General features: G+C 36.3%; 1 protein-coding gene across 1 annotated transcript; it reads left to right on the top strand.

Annotated features, from left to right (window-relative positions):
- Window positions 1–1366: 1366 nt before the first annotated feature.
- Window positions 1367–20460, top strand: LOC131800770 (uncharacterized). The gene is made up of 2 exons (XM_059118455.1): window positions 1367–1425; window positions 19310–20460. Exon 2 carries the CDS (start codon window positions 20043–20045, stop codon window positions 20397–20399), a length of 357 nt encoding a protein of 118 aa, XP_058974438.1. The 5' UTR covers window positions 1367–1425; window positions 19310–20042; the 3' UTR covers window positions 20400–20460.
- Window positions 20461–21698: the final 1238 nt, after the last annotated feature.

Below are 21698 nucleotides of genomic sequence, written 5' to 3'. Positions count from 1 at the left end.
AAGCCTTTTGAAGCCAGCGAAGGACATCTGGTTCTTCTATAGCCAGTGGAATACCTCCAGGTCTTCTGTAGTCAGTAGAAGACCTCCAGGTCTTCTGTAGTCAGTAGAAGACCTCCAGGTCTTCTATGCCCAGTAGAAGACCTCCAGGTCTTCTGTGGCCAGTAGAAGACCTCCAAGACTTCTGTGGCCAGAAGAAGTCCTTTAAGTCTCACATGCCAATAGAAGACATCCAGGGTGACCTCCAGTTGTCCCAAAGATAGTCTTATATAGCTAGTATAAGTCTTCTTCTTCTAGTCTTCTATAGCCATTAGAAGACTTTATCCAGGAGAAGACTATAGCTAGTAGAAGACTATAGGCCTCAGAAGACTATAGCCCTTAGAAGATCTGTACGTACTCCAGGTGTTCTATAGCCAGTAGAAGATCCCCAGGTCTTTCATAGCCAGTAGAAAACCTCCAGGTCGTCTACCCAGACTATAGAAGTCTGCAGGTCCGTAATTCATAGAAGAGTTTTAGGTCATCTATATGCAGTGAAATATCTCCAGGACTACTACAGACAATGGGAAACCTCTTAGCCGTCTACAGTCAATAGAAAACATACAGGTCTTTTGCAGATTAAGAAGAAAACTTAGCAAATTTTCTCCCAACAATTTCTCGACATTGTTGTTGCTTTAGTTTTTTGATGTCAAAATAGTTGTTTTAACTGGCCAACCTTAGCACACTCTTTTCTTACAACTTTTCTGTGGTATATTAGCCGCCTGAGAATTCCTATTATGGCTGCATTGTTGAATGGTGGCTTGTTGCAGTGCTGTCATGGGTTCCCTAAAGTCATAATACAAGTCAACAAGTGGCAGCAGAGACAACAATAAGCTAACTAAATGAAAAGTAACTAACACTAAGGTTTTCATTCAATTGTGAGTTGGGTGGAAGGCATTGCCAGCAGGTGAATGTACAAAACTAAATTAGTTGCAAGACAATAAAAACAATTTAATTGAAATTTGAGGAGAATAGTTTTCGATTTCAAATTTTTATTATATTTCAAATTTTGTATTGTATTGACAGTTTCAATTACAGCAGATTATCATTGTACTTTCTCCGTAGGCATGACAGCAACAATTGGCAACTAGTTTACGAATGTGTTTTGTTGACACTTAAGTTGAGAAAATGAAGAGAGATTTGTGTTAGATACGCAATTAGTGCAAGATGGTCATCCGATAATTGAAAATTAAATTATTTGATAAGAGGGCAATGCAGGGTTCCTGTGAGAAATGAATTTGTAAATTTAAGCTTTATTTTCATTTAAATGACTCTTAGAAAAAGATTTTAAAAGTATGCCAGTAATTTGTAACTTTTGCTTTTTATTTTTCAGATTCATAAAATTGATCGGTTGAATTTATGAAGACAGAATAAACTTTAATAGATAAACAGGTAAGTTCTTTAGAATATACCCCTTTCTTAATGGATATTTAAAGATCTTGAGAGAATTAAATACAGCCCTATTGACCCTCAGCCAGAAACGTACTCGCGTTTGTTGCAGTTTAATCTGCGGAAATCAAAATTCTAAATTACAGGCCAAACCAATATAACAACATGTTTCATGGGTCTTTTTAAATCACTAGACTTAATGCGAACCATCAGGACAATCCCAGCTTAAAAAATCTATCCAAGTCTTCTAAAGCATCAGAAATCTGGGCCAAAAAATAGTAGGTCTTTGTTGTTTTCTGCGGCATGGGCTGATATCTAGAATCTTAGGTTCTCGCAAAGACTTCCAGTTTTTATACCCTGCAACACTATGTGTTGGCGGTATTATAAGTTTGATTGGGCCGAAATTTATATAACACCTCGAAATATTGGTCCCCCACGCCGAGCTGAGTCGATCAACTATGTATATCCATCTGTCCGTCTGTCTATATTAATTTGCAATCAAGCTACAGGTCACAATTATGGCTCGATCCTTACGAAATTTAAAATGGAGATGGGGTTAGGGTTAGGGTCAGAATAAAAGCCTATTGTTTTTGGATATGATAGCAAAATATTTATGTGGCTCCACAGGCCACAATAGTTTAGTGCTGGGCAGAAGCCTACCAATTCGGATGGTCATCGGACAATCTTTAGCGGCTAATAATTACCATAAACCGCGAATATTTTAAACAGCACAAACGCATTAAAAGGTCACTTCTGACCATTACAGGCTAAGATAAAAAACTGCAACAAAGTCAAACGCCATATCTTTTACATTTTTTACTGTAATTGAATGAAAGCAAAAAATGTCGGAAATAACATCAAATTTAAGAATAAGTTTAGATTTGTTCGAATTTGCCACCTTTGGTTCGAATTATGACCTTCAAACAGCCAATGAAACCGTCACACGCTGCCCGAATGTTGCTCTGGGGTGTTTTTGGCCCATTCCCGGCGAAGCGCTTGCTTGAGGTAAACTACACTTTGGTATTATTTAGTGCCAACTTTGCTTTCCAAAATACTCTAGACACAATAGTCCAACGGATTGGTATCCGGAGATTTCGGTGGCCATTGTGCACTGGAAATGAAGCGATGAACCTCATTTTGTAACCATTCTTAGGTGGCGCGTGCTGACTGCGATGGTGCTGAGTCCTGTTGGAATGTCCAAGGTCTGCGGCCAAAATGTTTACGAGCCTTCAGAATATTTTCGCGATAATATTCGCCATTTATTCTGATGCCACGGCCGATTAATGCGAGCGGAAAGCAATCGTCGGCTGTTATGGTGGCCCACACCGTCACGATGGCCGGCGCTTGAGTTCTGCTGGCCATCCGAAGGTGCACATTTTCAGCTGACCTCTTTGGTATGTAAACACGATCAGTTTGTTTGTTTACAAACTGCTGGACAACGAATTTTTTCTCATCGGAGAAAATCAAATTCGGTAGTTCACCACTTTCGGCTAAGCGAAGCAACTTTTTAGCTCTTTTGAATCTATTTTCTTTCTGTTGCGGTGTGAGTTCTTGCACTTTTTGGAGTTTCAATGGCTTTACCTCAAGCTCATTTTTCAATATTTGCCGAATGGTATATTGCAATATGTTCAGCTCACGAGCCATTTTTCGGCCACTGAGTCGCGGGTTTCGATCAAGTCGCTTCTATGCTTTTCGAACCATTTCTGCTGATGTTTCTGTTTTCTTCCGTCCACTTCCTTGGCGGCGGGCTACGCTACCAGTATCAAGGTAACGAGACACATAAGATGGTAGGAGACACAAAAGATTTTTTCACATTTAAATGCTGGAGTGCTCTAACGATAGCCACTTGTGGTTTTCCAGTCAAATATAAAGAAATCACGCTTGAATTCCATCACGAATAACTTTTTTCCGGAAAATTCTCACCAACATGCTTTTGTAAGCTTGTAAACAATATAATGAGCTGTCACTGGAATATTTTAAAAGCTGTCGGACAAGTGGCTTAGAAATAACAGCAGTCTGAAGTTGATTCCAATTTTTTCATCTCACCCTGTATATGGGGGTCATATCTAAAACTTAACCTATTTTGAAAGTAATTGACAAAAGTATTTAAAGGCTGTATTTAATATATTGTACCATTATTACATAGTACATACTACTGCATTGTGGGGTTAAATGTCAAATAGTGTAAAAGGTGTTGGGTGGTTTAGCTATATCTGAACCGATTTTCAGCAAATGTCATGAACCTCCTTTGAGACTAAATTGAGAACGGACCACTATAAGTTTTTCTCCAGAAGCAAATATTCTTGGAGCACTATACCAGCCCACCTATCTTATCTGTCGAGCATGTGGTGCAGGCGCCCACTCAGCGCAGCTTATATTCCATTACCCCAAAGAAGTACCTAATTTTTACACTTGGAGCTAAATCCAGAACCAGATTATTAGGCACAATAACACATTTTACAAAACAAATACACTTATTTGAGATTTTGAATTTATTTTCATCTTTTACTATTCAATTCCTAAAATAGTGCGACATACTTCACAATCTGCTCCGATCCGATCCCAATTCAAAAAAAAAAAACACTCATGTATAATTGCATTAAACCAATTCATTCATTCATTACCAATGCTGCCGTGTAACAATTTTAGTGTCATTTTACGAAATCAATTAAATCGATGCAGCCATTAAACGATGCTCCGAACACCCTCTATGCGTAATTAAACATTCATTATTCCGGACAATGATGTATTGAACTTGCTCTCCCTTCCACTTATCCTCGTCTGATAAACTCTGTCTGTTTCAGTTGAAATGCAATGCAAGATGTGTTCCTCCAGCAGTGGCAATACAAATTCAATCCTATCAATGACTACAAATATCCCAATGCGATTTGAATGTTAACATTATTGGTTTGCTGGCTACCTGGGTGGCTGACGGTTCAACCGGCTGGCGGGATATCCGCAGATGACTATCCAGCATTTCTTGTGTCTATGTGTGACTGGGGTAAATGTCCTTTTCACAGATATGAATACCAGAATAGTTAATGGTAATGCTATGCAATTGGAAACTGTGGAAGGTATTTTAGCAACTATCGTACTAACCGAACAAATAAGAAACGGAAAGGGACATAACTTGAAGCTTGTGAGGTTATATTGCATAGTTTTGTGTAACTTGATGACATTGAGGCTTATCAAACTTACCGGGTTATCAAATTTAGTACATTTTGATTCTCTTTGTACATTTTTAGCTCAATACTAGGCAATACTCCACAGAATTCTACTTTACCAATTTAACCACATTTCGTATTTTTTAATTCTAGTTTAAACAAGATAAAAAGCAGTAAGTTCGGCTGGGCCGAACTTTGAATACCCTCCACCTCTTGGAACGAATTTGTAAATTTTCAAAAGATAAAATCCGTTAAAAATTCTTTTAAAATCTTAAAAATACCGAATATAGCCGTTTCGGTCTATACGACATGGACCTACAAAGACTTTGTTTGACATAAGCCATTACCATATTCAAATTCGAAACTTGGAATAAACGGTGAATAATGTAGCTAAGATCATTAAAATACCACATATAGGAAGGTACCGTTATATCGGAGCTATTCAAAGACCTGTACATGCATAGACAATTTTCTGTCACAGGCTGTAGCATCCATTACGAACTTCAAATACGGCATCTCAAACAATTTCGGTGGGTGTTCTACCTAAACACGTCAAAAAACCGAATATAGGGAGATACTGATTTATGGGGCCTATACGAAGACGTGAACCTGCACAGACAATTTTCTATCTTAGGCTGTAGTATCTATTTCGAACTTCAAATACAAATTTTGAAAAAATTCCGGTGAATAATGTCGCTAAAATCATCAAAATACCGAATATCGGGAGGTACCGTTATATGGGGTCTATACAAAGACGTGGACCTGCACAGACAATTTTCTGTCCTAGGCTGTCAATTTTGAACTTCAAATACCAAATTTGAAACAATTCCGGTTAATAATGTCGCTAAAATCATCAAAACACCGAAACAAGGGAGGTATATGGAGGCTATACGAATACGAGGACCTACATGGCCCATTTTCAGTACCAAAAGTTAATACATTTGAGTACAATTTTATCAACCTACTTCTTTTCGTTCGGAAGTTAGAGTGATTTTCAAAGACGGACAGACTGGCGGACACAGCTAAATCGAGAATATATATACTTTGAGTGGTCTAAAATGTATATTTCGAGGTGTTACAAACGGAATGACAAACTTAATATGCCCTCCATACTATGGTGAAGGGTACAAAAACAAACAAACCGGGACTTTAAAGCGTTACAGTCAAACAGGAAGCGGGGTCTGAAGTAGCAATTAACAACGAAGTTTAGTTCGACTATAACAAATGTTATAGGCACCATCATGAGAGTACCATTTTGAACCTTTTTGCGTAGTTATTATACCCTCCACCTTGGAAAGGAGGGTATATTAAATTTGTCATTCCGTTTGTAACATCCCTAAATATTCGTTTTAGACCCCATAAAGTATATATATTCATAATCAGCATAAAATTCTAAGTCGATTTAACGATGTCCGTCTGTCTGTCTGTCTGTTGAAATCACGATACAGCCCACATTATTTGACGTAGAGCTCCAAAATTTAGCAGAGCTATTTGCATTGTGTCTAGGATGGTTGGTATTGAAAATGAGATATATCGGTCCACGTTCTGGTATAGTGCCCATATAACGGTACCTCCCGATATTCGGTATTTTGATGATTTATGCCAAATTTTTTCACGGATTTGTCTTAAAATTGGTATTTGTATGTCATAGCGGGTCCCTGAGCGTGTGGCAAAACATTGCATGTATAGGTCCACGTTGTGGTATAGCCCCCATATAAAGGTACCTCCCGATATTTAGTATTTTAGTTTTTTTTACCACATTTTTTCACGGATTTGTCTTAAAATTGGTATTTGTAGGTCATAATGGGTTCCAGCTCCGGTGGCGAAACATTGTAATTATAGGTCCACGTTTTGGTATAGCCCCCATATAACGGTACCTCCCCATAATCGGCATTTTAATGGTTTTTGCCACATTTCTTCTAATGTTTCTTTTACCCTAAGGTGGAGGGTATTAAAAGTTTGGCCCGGCCGAACTTAATGTTTTTTTACTTGTTTTCTCTTCTACCGATAAGCAAGTATCAAATTATAACGAGGAGTGAGATTATCGAACTCATTTTTTGAGTTACACATTTACCATTGCCTTTAAAGCTTCTGCAGCCATGACACAATAAATAATGTTGACATCCCTTCATTACAATAAGATCGATAAACCATATTGTAAATTTTTATATCCGAGAATTTTGCTGACAATTCACTCCTTCTTGATTGAAAACCACAGTGGCATAAAGACCACAAGCGGATATTACCGCTGCTGATGGATATTCGCTGAACAAGTGTGTAGCACAGTTGACATTTTCAAAGTATTCCGCTTACAATAACAACAATTCTAAGCAAATTCTCGCCACTGTGACATAAAATAAGCTTACAAATGACACGACAAGACACATATGTTTCAAACGCCCTTCGCTGTTGCACCCCATATCACATATATGTATGAACGTATATATGCATCATAATGCAACAACATATAAATCATGGTTGTATGATTTATATGTTGTTGCATTATGATGCATATTTGTGAGGATTTATTTGCATATGAATTGTATCTGTTGAAATGTAAGAAAGGGTTCGAATTACCTCTGGCCATTCCCTCATTTCTTTAAAAAGTTAAACAGCTGTGCCACTGTTGTGTCAGGATTACCTGAACTGACATGCAACTCGAATTGACATACTTTTTTCAGTGGCTATATATAGTTATTTATGTATCTGCAACATTTTGCCCATAAATATATTTACAAATAAGGTTTGCATGTGTAAATCTACAGGATGAGATAAAACAACAGCAACAAGGTCAAGCGCAATATTTTTACATTTTTTTTATTTTACTGAGCAAAAACAAACAATGTCGGAAATATCATAAAATTTTAGAATAAGTTTAGATTTGTTCGAATTGGCCACCTTTGGCACAAATTATAGCCTTCAAATGGCCAATGAAACCGTCACACGCTGCCCGAAAGTTGCTCTGCGGTATATTTGTATTTGATCGATACTTTCGTATTTTTAGTGCCAACCTTGCTTTGCAAAATACTCCAGAAACAATAGACCAACGGATTGGTATCCGGAGATTTTGGTGGCCATTGTGCGCTGGAAATGAAGCGAGGAACCTCATTTTGTAACCATTCTTAAAGTGCGATGGTGCTGAGTCCTGCTGGAATGTCCAAGGTTCGTCATTTATTCTGATGCCACGGTCGATTAATACGAGCGGAGAGCGACCATCGGCTGCTATAGCGGCCCACACCATCACCATGGCCGGCGCTAAAGTTCTGGTGGACAACCGAAGGTGCACAGTTTCAGCTGACCTCTTTGGCAAGTAAACACAACAATTTAGTTTGTTTACAACTGCTGGACAACGACAAAGGTTTTCTCATCGGAGAAAACCAAATTCGGCAGTTCACCACTTTCGGACAAGCGAAGCAACTCTTTAGTTCTTTTGAGTCTATTTTCTTTCTGTTGCGGTGCAAGTTCTTGCACTTTTTGGAATTTCAATGGCTTTACCCAGAAAGCCAAATGAAAAATCTCACCAAATTGCTTTTGTACGCTGCTGTCGGCGAATGGCTTAGAAATGACAGCAGTCTGAAGATAGTCGCAGTTTTTTCATCTCAACCCGTATAATTTGGTAAATTTTGGCTCATTGAAATAATGGTTTTAAAACCTCAAATTTCGAAGAGGCCAATATATAAAATAGTCTTAATTTATTTCTTGTTCCTTACCACAAGCTATCAAAATTGTATTCCATTTTGTACCCTCAGTATACGAAATTCTTCCTTAAACTTTTAGTACTCCCTATTGCCCTTTTTGAGCCATGAGACCCAGAGGTTACAATTTTGCGGTTTCTTTCAAGTCACAATTAGTATTGCTTTTGCTCGAAAATTCTGTCATTAAAGGAAAACACATTGTTCAATCCAGTCACTTCGAATTTCAAATGCAGTCGAAGCAAACGGAAACAAATCAATTTTGAAACTGACACGCAATATCATCTCAACTCAATCTCAATTTCGTATTGAAAATAACTACAATGCAATGCAAACACATGTAACACTCCCAGAACCCCCACAACAATGTTTTCATATATTACGATGTGTGTATGTGGATACGTGTTTGAATCGTACATGGAACAAATTCCATAAATTATTACTAGTCCAAGGTAGAAGGAGGTAGATAAGCAAAAAACTAACGAACTTTTAAATATTAGTGCGACATCATGCTCCACAGTGTTAACGATACACCGAATATTTCTATGAATTGTTATGTTAATTGAGGACGTGAGCGCGCATTTATGTCACGTAAAATCCCGGCGTTGTATGGCTGCCAACATGCAAATATATACAGCCATCATCTGCAGCTACTATACACTTTAACACTCTTTAAACGGTACTCAACCCGTCACTGATAGCTGCGACGGCTGTGAATAGTTGATATGGTGCTAGTTTCACGCAGAGAATTGGTGTGAGCGAGTTCAAGTGCAGATACATGCTTCTTAACATGAAAATTACATCGATTTTTTTTATTAAAACAGAATATTTTTATGGAATTTTTCTGCACGAGAATTTCTTGGTGGTGTGAATGGTTTTATAATGATTTGGTGAAATTATTTAAGGGGAATATGGGAGTGCTACTTGTACAAGGTCAGGTCAAAAATTCCATTAATTTTTGGACTTCATCATAAGTAGCGTCTCTTAATATTCTTTTATTAAATGTTGAGAAATATCAGTAATTTAAAACTCTTCCAAAAAGATCCATTTAAATCATTTTTATTCGAAAGGATGTTAGGAAAGTTTCAGACCATCGCTCAACAAGATAGGAAACTAGAGAAATTCAACTCTGTACCGGAGTCTCATAGTGTGAAACAGATTTTTAAATATGCAACAATTGGTTTTATTTAGCTTACAGTTTTTATACCTACCACTATGGAGGTTATATTAACTTTGTCATTCCGTTTGTAACTCATAGAAATATTCATAATAGACAAAGTATGGATCTGCGTAAAATTCTAAGACGATTTAGCGATGTCCCTCTGTCTGTTGTAATCACGCTATCTTTCGAACGAATTGAGATGGAAGGCTAACATTTTGCACACATGCATATTTCACCAATAGGGCCATTAGCCATGTCGGTTCACGTTTTCGTATAGCCCCCCTATGACGGTACCTCCCGATATTCGATATTTTTATGATTTTTGCACAATTATTCACCGGAATTGTTTCAAATTTGGTGTTTGAAGTTCGTAATGGATATTACAGCCTATGATAGAAAATTGTCTGTGCAGGTCCACGACTTCGTATGGCCCCCATATAACGGTACCTCCCGATACTCTGTATTTTCATGAATTAAGCGACATTATTTACCGAAATCATTTCAAACTTCATGTTGGAAGATCTTAATGGGTACTAGAACCTATGGCAATCAATTTCGTATGCAGGTCCACGTCGGTACCACATTTGAAATTGTGGTAAAAATCCCTGAAATAAGTTAAATCAAGGGCATCCTAAGTCTGCATGCCACTCCGAAACATGGATCTGCACTGTAATAATTGCGAAAAAATTTCTACGCTTCAGGAAACTAAGATAAACTTAAATATTTTGGGAATCACGGCCAAGAACCTCGAAATAACTAAAATCAAGGGATTTCTTTATACGAAAGCTATACTAAATCCTGGACCCATATTGATTATTTTCAAGTTGGATTTAACCAAAATTTTAAGTCAAAATATCAAAATTAGTCAAATTAGATTGAAAATTTGACGGAAAAGTAAGAAATTTTGATATCAGGGATTGTCTTTATAAATTGACCCATACGATTCTTGATGTAAACCAGAGCTCTCCATTAATTTTTAAGATTCATGTTGCGATTATTCTGCAATATAGTTCAAAATATTGGATTTATGGTTAAAGCTAGGACCTTAAAATATTTGGCCTAAGAAACCGAAACTCGTTTGAGTCTTGGTTTTTTTAAAAAAGAGATGAGAAAGATGGTTTTTGAAATAAAAAAGATGAATGAAATTTTATATAATTTTGATGAAATTTGTGATTCATAATTTCGGACATGACATGCTAACCTTCTAAGTTGACCTTGGTCATCAGTCATATTAGATGCTAATTTAATTTGAAAAGCTCCATTTATGCGTACAGCATTTGATAAATGCATATACGAATTGATGTGAAACATTTTTTCATTCCAAGTTGGACTATATTCTGACTGTATCAATGTTATCAATGCTTGACATATACATTGGTAGGACTTTTCCTACCTCAATTGTATTTGTCTTCTAGTTCGAAAGTTTTACAAGTGAGTTGTAGACTTGAGAACGCTAAGACGCCGGCGAGAACGTAGGTCTTAATTCCAACCAGGCTCATGTTGAAAATGTTTGTACCCTACACCACATAGCGGTAAGGGTATCATGTCTTTGTGCATTTTTTTGTATCAGGGAGAAGGAAGCGATATAGACCCATAGTTACTTTTGAAGATATTCATAGAATCACTTTCTCAGTCGATTTATATATGTCAGTTCGTCCGTCGGCCCGTCCATGTGAACAAAAATGCAGGTCGCATTTATTATACGATTGAGATGAAATTTGGCAAACTATATTTGAAATTGGTGATAATCGGATCAGATTTAGATATAGCTCCCATATATCTGCAACAGATTTCGGGTTAATTGTACACGAGATGGCCAACATAATTTCTAATGACCTGATATTTTGGTGCATCCCACAGAATTCAGTCTAGAAAAATACATCAAGTTTGGAGAAAATCGGTTCATATATAGCTATAGCTCCCATATATATTCTGCATCCGATTTGGGGTTTTAAGTCCCTCACATTCGTAATATACACTCCAAAAAAGTCATATTTTTTACCGGACATCAGATATTGCTCGAAGATAACTCTGTCAAATTTTGTCGATATTGGTTCAGATTTGGATGTAGCTCCCACATATATCTTTATCCGATATCAAGTTGATTGTGCACCAAATGGCCAAAATCAGCCCAAATAGACTGAGTTTTGGCAAACCAGTACTTCAAGTTTGATGTAAATCGGTTCAGATATAGCTCCCATCTACATATTTTATCCGATTTGGGATTTAAAGTCCCAACACACGCGTAATATGAATTCAACAACAATGATCTTTGGTACCAGATATTAGATACAGCTCTGAATCAAGTGTATGAAATTTGGTGAAAATCGGTATAGATATAGCTATAGCTTCCATATATATGTTTCATCCGATTTAGGGTTTTAGGACCCTCACATTCGTAATATGCATTCGACGACAATGATATTTGGTACCAGATATCTTTAGAGCTTGGAAATACCTTTTCCAAATTTTATCGAAATTGGCTTAGATTTGCATATTGCTCCCTTAAATATTCTTAATCTAATTTCAAGTTTATTGTGCAAATAATGGCTAATATTCAAATAAATTATTTTGATACGGGAGCTCTACTAAATATGCATAGTGGTGTAGGGTATCATACAGTCGGCCCCGAATTTTGACTTTTCCTTACCCGTTTTTTATTACAATTCTTTTCTGCTCTCAGGATATTATGTACCCATTGTGCATTCAACTATCAACTTTATGCCACAAGTGTAACTGCGCTACTATAACTACTTAATATGTTATACTAATAAACGTTTCCATGCATAATACAGAGCGTTAGCGATGAACGTTTTAGAATTTTTTGCAATAGTTATACCGTGTTTAACGCATAGTGTTACTTTGTTCGCCCTGTTTGGTTGGGTTTCCACTCGAGCTCCACTCGATTTTGGTGTCATATCGATAGAATCTAATTAAAATGTGCGACACATGCTCGCATATTTTATATGAATTTAGACAAGTTAACGTTGGTTTTTGTGGTAGATATTGTTGTTGATAATGTTTTGTTGGAGTTCCAGAGCATTTGATGCTGAGGAGAAGCAAAAAAAAAAAAAAACGACATACATCCAGAGAATTCTTTTGTATATTGCAGTGGCAAGTAACAATGGCAACAATCACAACTATTGTTGTTACCACCAGCATGATGGCTTTTTCTTGTTGTTAGTCTTACCCCAGCACAATGTAAGCGGGTTCTGAAGCTATGTCTAACATTGTCATGTACAATTACAAAAATATTAATATTGTTGAGCGTGTGTTGAGAAGTTACTTGTCCAAAAGGGAAACTGAGCTTGTATACGACAACTGGGTAAAACTATTTCCACGGCATAAACATCCTTACACGAATGAATGGGGAGTCCGTCATAAATTGTTTAAACCATGAAAACGTGATCGGACATTAAATGATTTTTAAATGAGGGGAGTTTTATTTAATTTCTCAAAAAATATTTAATATCAATTATTTTGAAATATTTTAGTAGCTAAAACAAATAAAATAAATGTTAAAATAAGTGTTAAATACACTGCATCATGAGGCGAAGAAATCTTTGAAAACAAATGTATTCGGATTCAATAATAATGTTTAATACAAAAAAAAATTACATGGTATATCCAAAAGATTATAAACAAGTAGAAAAGCTGTAAGTTCGGCCGGGCAGAACTTTTAATACCCTCCACCATTTGGTACAAATTTGACAATTTCCAAAAAAAAAAAAAAAATATTAATAAAATCCGTTAAAAATTCTGTTAAAATCTTAAAAATACCGAATGCCTATACGACGACGTGGTCCTGCATAGGCAACTTTTGTCATAAGTTATTACAATATTTATATTCGGTATCAAAATACCAAATATCGGTAGGTACCGTTATATGGGGGCTATATGATAACTTGGACCTACATGGCCCATTTACGAACTTAACCTGCCTACTGGCAAAATATACATGTGTGCAAAATGTTAGCCTTCTATCTCAATTTGTTCGAAAGATAGCGTAACTACAACAGACAGACAGACAGAAGGACATGGCTAAATCGTCTTAGAATTTTACGCTGATCAAGAATATATATACTTTGTTGGGTCTGACATGAGGAGTTACAAACGGAATGACAAAATTAATATACCCTCCATAGTATGGTGGACGGTATAAAAAGAGCAAAAATGGAGGGGAAGTTCCCCCTCTCCAAATTTTTTTTTGATAATTCCGGACTTAGAATCCTTGTAATCCGTTGATTTTAGGTATATAGTATCTTCGGACATATTCCAGACAACAACATGAGCATAAGTTTGGTAGAAATTGTTACATACAGTAGAATTTTATGACTAATATTTTTGAAAAATATTTGGACTTGCTGCGATCCTGTTTAAAGCAAATCATTAATAATATTTTAAAAAAGGACCAAAAAGACCCTTTGGTGACTCGCTTGAGGGATACGATTTCTCGTATTGTCAACAGTATACCTAAAATGCAGGGATTTCAAGGTATCTTAAATGTTAAGTGTTGGTGAATTGTTAAATAAGTGCTGGCGAGCGGGGAGAAATCATTCCCTCTATTTTGATTACATTGCGATGAAAACCCTCAAAACGCCTTACAAACACTTCTATTATTAGCTATATTTCCACAATCTAAAGGGAAGGCATTTAAAAAAATGCGTACTATGATATACACTCATTATTATGTTCCCCAGCGAACCAAATGTCGGACGTCACGTCTGCCCAAGGTCGGAAGTGTTTTCCGACATGTCTGTATGCCCAAATTCTGTCAAATTTCGGAGGGATTTTATACCCTACACCACATAGTTGTAAGGGTTTTATGTCTTTGTGCATTTGATGTAACAGGAAGAAAGAAGCGAAATAGACCCATAGTTACTTTTGAGGATCTTCATAGAAACACTTTCTGAGTCGATTTGTACATGCCAGACCGTCCATGTATTCCTGTGAACAAAATGCAGGTCGCATTTATTATTTGTTTGGCAGATTTGGATATAGCTTCCATATATATCCTCAACCGGTTTCGGGTTAATTGTGCACCAAATGGCCAATATCAGTCCAAATGACCTGCATTTTGGCATATCCGACCAAATTCAAACTAGACAAAAGTACATTAGAAAATCGGTTCAGATATAGCTATAGCTCCCATATATATGTTTCATTTGACTTAGTGTTTAAGTTCCTGACATTTGTAATATGCATTCGACAACAATGATATTTGATGCCAGTTATCAGATACAGCTCAAAAATACCTCTGCCAAATTTTGTCAAGATTAGTTCAAATTTGAATAAGGTCCCATATATATCTTCAACCGATTTCGAGTTAATATCTATTCAAAAGTCCTGAATTTTGGTACATCCAACCGAATTCAGTCTAGAAGCAAGTACATCGAATTCGGAGAAAATCGGTTCAAATGTAGCTATATATATGTTTTTATCCGATTTGATCTTTAAGTCCCTCAAATTCTTAATATGCATTCGACAACAATGATGTTTGGCACCAGATATCTTATAAAGCTCGGAAATACCTTTGATGAGTGTTATCGATAACTGCATTGGTATTTACGACTGAATTCATCCTATAAACTCATACTTCAAATTTGTAAATCGGTTCAGATATAGCTATAGCTCCTATATATGTTTTATCCAATTTGGAGCTTAAAGACCCTCACAAGCGTATTGTGCATTCGACATCGATGATTTTTGGTACCAAATATCAGATACAGCCCGGAAATATCTATACCAAATTTTATCAAGATCGGTTCAGATTTGGATATAGGTCCCATATACATCTTCAACCGATTTCGGGTTACTTGTGCACCAAAGGGCAAAAAATCAGAAACGAGCACGATATTACTTCCGAGTTCGGTCCGAAATAGAGTTCGGACAAAAGTCAGCAAAAACTTCAGACTTTTATTCCACCCTTCGCCGACAACACGCCAACCACTCCATATAACTTTCGATCGGAAGTCGGACCGAATTCGCATTTGAAATCTGAAGTTTCTTCCGACCGAAGACGGACCGCACTCAGACAGTTTGGTTCGCTGGGTTCGCCTAATACCAATATACACTATATTATCCTATTATGTTAAAGTATAATACACTAACTGCACTATAATATATACAACACATTATACATTATATTTACTATATATAATACACGAAGTGCAATCTGGACTTGGGCTAATTATTAAAACCCACCTGTAATGAACAAAATGTGCATCAATAGTCCATGAATTCTTTCTTCACTTTAAATATTCTTGTGCAACTGTTTTATATATGTTACAAAAAATCATTACAACGATTTTTCATTTACTTGTAATTCAACAAATATGATGATAAACGCCCCACCGATTCTCTCTTCTGTTTCAACGGACAACAATTTTCTTTTGCTTTTACCTGGTTAATTACAATTGAAATTCTTGGTAATAATTTAAATGTGCACTCCTCATTATTAACCAATTGCATATTGGCTGGCTGGCAGTCACTGGGCATGACAGTAACACTAGCCAGAAACAACATGCCATACATTAAATATGCAATAATTGCATTTTTACCAGAATGTCATACGCACACATACACAGGCTTAGGTCTTCATTTCATTCTATCTACGGAGAGTTGGACAACAACTCCTTACTTCGATATGGTCTTTTTCCCAATAAATATTGTTCTGAGAATTGACATTTCCGCTTGAGTTCGTTCATTTGTTCCTTTGAGTGTCTTCCAGACCATTGGCAGTGCCAAGTGCCATCTTCTAGCGGCAAACAATCGTGGGCCACATCGTAAGTCCCCCAAAATACTTGTGTGCCTCAGACGGCCTTCTTACATTCTTTGTGCGGCATTGTGTATGCATTGGAAACCGGGGGATTGCCATTAATATGGACACATGTTCGGTGGTACAATGTGTGGCCATAAATTTTTAGCTAGTAATGCATAATTTACTCATCTTTTTGGTTACAACACACAGAAGTATCCGAATGCTAAGTGGAAACGTCTCCAGGCATTCTCAGAAAGCTGGCTACCTATAACTATATTATTATGTTTAAATCGGTATGGTTATGCATCGGCTACCGTCTCCTTATCAGGCCGTAAAGGAAGTTATGTCATAAGTAATGGTAGGTATTTTCACATGAGGAGTAGAACATGAATATGAACATAATTTAATGTCACCATGAGAAGACGACTCTCTCAGAACAATGGCTAATAAAGTTGTTGGAGACAAATGCTCTCAGACTTTTATGGGAACTAATGTTCGAGTGACTTTTAAACATGGAACACTTCCCAAAAGGGTGATATGACATGGATTTGATACATAAGATTGCAACAGTTAGGATTTGATGGCAAGACTTTAATCGTCTTTCGGTAATTAAAAAGTGAAAACAGTCAATAGTCAGTCACTGTAAAAAAATTAAAAATATTTTTCAAATTACCGTTAATAACGCTATGCAACACAATAAATAATTACCAAAAAAACATCAAGGAGATAATGAAAGTAGAATTCAAAATAAAAGACACATGTATCGGCGTTTTGAAAAATTACATCGGAAAGTAACGTAAATGGAGGCGGCATTTTCCCCCACTTTTTTCATTTTTTAATAAGTTTCGAAAAAAAAAAATTCTTCAAATCCTTGAATTTTAGGTATGAGCTGAAAGTGTTAAGGGAAGAAATATTCTACACAAAATGTATATCTATCTATATCTATAAAATATTTCTGAAGTGAAACAAATAAAGTTTCGGAAAAAGGTTGATAATTTTCAAAAATAATTCCGTCGTAAAATACCGCTCAAATTTTTGTCATAGGCTGTAGTAACCATTCCGAACTTCAAATACGAAATTCGAAACAATTCCGGTGAATAATGTCGCTAATATCATCAAAATACCGAATTAAGGGAGGTACCGTTGTATGTGATATATACTAAGACGTGCTCCTGCATAGATAATTTTCTATCATACCACTACGAACTTCAAATACCAAATTTGACGCAACTCGGTGAATAATGTCGCGAAAATCCTGGAAATTCCGAATATTTCGGAGTTCCGTTTATGGGTGCTACACTAAACCGTAGACCTATATAGACAATTCTCTTCCAGGGTCAGAGGGAATACTTTGTAAAATCATCAAAATATCGAATGTCGGAAGGTACATTTATATGGGGGCTACACGATATCGTTGACCTACGAAGAACCCCTTGTGTAGAACCTCAGACAATTCCATTGAAAAATGTTGTTAAAATCATCAAAATAATGAATATCGGGGGTACTGTTGCACGGGGGCTATACGATATCGTGGACTGATATAGCCCATATTCGAACTTGACCTGCCTGCAGACAAAGGATATATCGGTGCAAAATGTTAGCTTCCTATCTTTATTGATTTTGTCTCTAGCGTGATTAAAACAGACGGACAGGCGGACGGACGAACAGGGCTAAATCTCCTTCGAATTTTCCGCTGATCAAGTACACATATATTTTGTTAGGTCTAAAATTATTATTTCGATGAGTTAAAAACGGAATGACGAACTTAATATACCCCACATATTGTGTATGGTGGAGGGTATAAAAACGCGTTCGCCGCTTTAGAAAAGATTTTTAAAAAACCACATTTAATGCTACAGTAAAAAATATTTAAAACTAGCAAGTGCCCGCTATTTTGTCAGATAAAAGTCCACCATAAAATATTAGAGTCTTTCCAAATGTTTATGTACTCAAAAAGCACAAATTCAGTTTGAAAAAAATCAAAACTGCATCGTACTAAATTTTCAAAGTTTCAAGGTTTTATATATTAATATATGTTTTTCCTTTTTCGGGAAAAAATAATAGGAAAATGTTTACCTTTTACACAAAATGTCTTCAAAAGCTTTTATTTTGATGTTTAGCGACTATGTTATTAGTAGAACCACTGAACAATGGGCCCACATCAATTTTTTCGGCCCAAAACTGTTTCAAAGTGTCCACATATAAACCCTAGAAACCGATTATGACTACAATATCAAATTTCAGTAGCCCATACCAAATTTGGTAGCTTTTAGTAAGCATATCCAAAATAATTTACATCTCTCCATCCGAGACACCAACAGTGATCCAAAATTAGTTAAATTTTTTCAACAATTTTCAACTTTTTGAACAATTATGGTACAAATTTGCAAAACCACCACCATATCTCAATCTCAGATACTAACAGAAAACTCAAGATCAAATTTCAGGATTCAAACTCTATTCATTTACATAACGCAAATTTAATTTCATTTAGTACTTTTGATACTGTTATAGTACGCATTTTCAAAGCTTCCTCCATATTTCAAGCCCAGATTCTAACCGAGACCTTAATATCGCATTTCGAAATTCCTACTCTATCCCATTACTCAATATGTAATTTAGTACCATTTAGTACTTTTCGTACAATTATACTAAACATTTCCGAAATCACCTCCATATGTCCAGGCTACACTATCACGATTTATTTTATGTACTATGTAGTGCTTTTTTTTTTTTAAATTGTAGCACACATTTCCGAAACTGTCTCTTTATCATAAACCAACCACCAACGGAGACCTCAATGCAACATTTAAAAAATTCGCACACTTAATACACAAATCCAAAACCACCTTCAACCGAACCTGTTTAATACTCTAAAAGTCCTTGCAAAAATATTAAACAATGCTTTTTAAACTCGATGCTTATCCTATGTCAATCACCCTTAAATTAAAAATCCACTTTAAATGCTCAGTTCATATTTCTAAAAACTATTTTAATTAGAGGGAGTCATGACTCCTAAAAAAAATTTTTTTTGGTTTGATTTGGTTTTCATATCATATTTTCAATTTTCAAAATATTTAAATTTTTTCCATTCTATTTTTCTTTTCAGTTACAAAATGTATACGACTACAAACCAATAGTGGAACTCAATACCATAATACCAGTGAATTTAAAGTCAATATTAAAACAAATTTGTTTTTTTTTACAAAAGCCGTTTTTTGTAATCTTAAAAAGAGGTAACCAACAAAAATCCACCTAAATGTCCGACGAAGTGCCTTCGGGAAGATTATCTCAAAATTTTGATCCGCTTACCAACTTGCAGCAGCCGGGCAGCACTCATCACCATCAGTAGCAGCATTATTACCAGCAGCAGCAACAACAACAGCACAGCCTGCTAAGAAGAAGATGAAATTCCTCCTCTCCATCACCCTCAACATCGGGTCGGGCAACACCAGCTTCATTGGGTGCTGCTAGTGTGGGCAGTGCTGGAAGTAGCGGTAGTTCACATCACCATGATCAACAGCAGCAGCAGCAACATCAGGCATTCCAAGACCAGTACCAGTATTTAATTCAAGCACATAATTACTTTCTGCGTTCTCAATATTCTGGGCCGGGAGCAAATCAAAGTCATTATTTTTAGCAGCAACAGCATTATCAAGGGCAATATATCACACATCATCATCATCAACAGGGGCATTTGATGATCATGACAGGGGCATTGCAACATCAACAACAACAACAGCATTCGTTTCCAACCCTATATGACACTTCGCATATTTTGAATTCTTCTCCATTGCTTACCAAATGGGTCATCTCCTTTAGCGGCCTCTAAGTCGCAGCAAATGGAATTGAACCTGGACAGTCCTGCAGCTGCCTTCCAACGTAGCCAAGCTACAGTCCAATCGACACCAAATAGTCCATGTTTAATGCCTCGGCGGACCCAAAAACCACCTCCCTTACCGGCTAAGCCCACCAGCAGCGGCGCAGCGGTATCGCAAGCCGTTCCCATTGCCTCAAACCAAAATGTAACGTTAAAATATCAACAATCACAACGACAACAGCAAGTGAATCCAGCTGCATCACTGGATGCTCCATGGCTTCATTTTTCATCGTTGACGGAAAATTTGGATGATCATCAGGTCAATAATTATACGCAGGATGTACCGGAGGTAGGCTTGATAATTCCGCGAAAGCAATGATTAGGGTGAGCGCTGCTTGGAGCTTCAATTGGAATTACATCGTTCAAAGAATCAAGTTGGCCGTATACGAGACATGTTAAGAGAAAAGGTGAGTATAACCGAAATATTTTCAATGGAATGAATTTATTAGAAGTAAGTGTCATTTTTCGATGATAAATTTGTTCCGCCGAAGGCTGGGTTTAGATTAAAATAATCGTTGGGAGTATTTTATGAATATAAAATTATAGAATATTATAGATATTACTCTACACACCAAACAGTTGTGAGAAAAAAATAAGAAATAGGTCGGCATCTGGAAAAATTTATTTTGGTAGTCTGGTACAACATTAATTTAATACTCTCCAAACAAAGATGAGAATCCAGAAGAACTTTAAGGGTGCTGAATCAACGAGAACCTCAAGGCTCTCCACAATAGGAAAACAAGAAATTCATTGATAATAATCATTGACTAGAAACCATCGACTTACACAGATCTTGTTTCAGGATTAGCATCCATTTTTCAGTTTCATTAGCTATGTAATGTCTTGTAGTCAAATTCTGAATTGCAGCATTCGGCATTCGTCGTCTTTGGGGTTACTAGCGAAATACGCAGTGAAAGGATTGAATCCAATTCAGAAGCATTAGAGCAGAAAATGTGTCATACTGGTCTACTTTGTAAGGATAACTCCCATTTAAAGTGTTTCTTAAGTTGTAGACATGTTTTCCACATACTTTCTCCAAATGTTGACCTTTTGACTTCTTTTTGTACAGCCTTTATTTATTCCGAGATTTTATTTATTGTGGAGGTCGTGCCATATTTTTCTATTTTGGGACCTTCGTGGATATAAATGTTTAATAATAAAATATATATAAGAAAAAAGAATCAAATAAACCCCGAATGACGCCTAGAAGGTCAAATAGAAAAAATCCGGGGAAAATTGATAAAAAGAAATTTGAAATATTTTCGGTTTTATTTTATGGAACATTCACATATGATTGGAATAGAGATTTCTTTTCTTTGGTGACGTACAGTAAAATTTGATGAAGAATATTTTTGTCTTTAATGTCATGATGCTTCATGTAATGTGGAGACTTCACTTAGACACTTCCTGGGAGGCACGCTCTCGAGAGGACTTATGCAGAAAAATATTCAAATATATATTCAAAATAAATATTCAAAAATTTGTTATGTCAAATGGATTGGTTGGTTTTTTATCTTTCATAGTCATAAAAGCTTCGATGGCGTTACGTTGACATGATCCAATACGGTATCTCCCTTATTTATCTTGACCTTTTATTTAGATGGTATTCAAATAGAAA

This window comes from Musca domestica, unplaced genomic scaffold (genome assembly GCF_030504385.1).
Source record: "Musca domestica strain aabys unplaced genomic scaffold, Musca_domestica.polishedcontigs.V.1.1 13, whole genome shotgun sequence".
Lineage (NCBI taxonomy): Eukaryota > Metazoa > Arthropoda > Insecta > Diptera > Muscidae > Musca > Musca domestica.
Note: the sequence above shows the minus strand (reverse complement) of the source record. Positions and strands in the feature narration are given on the sequence as shown.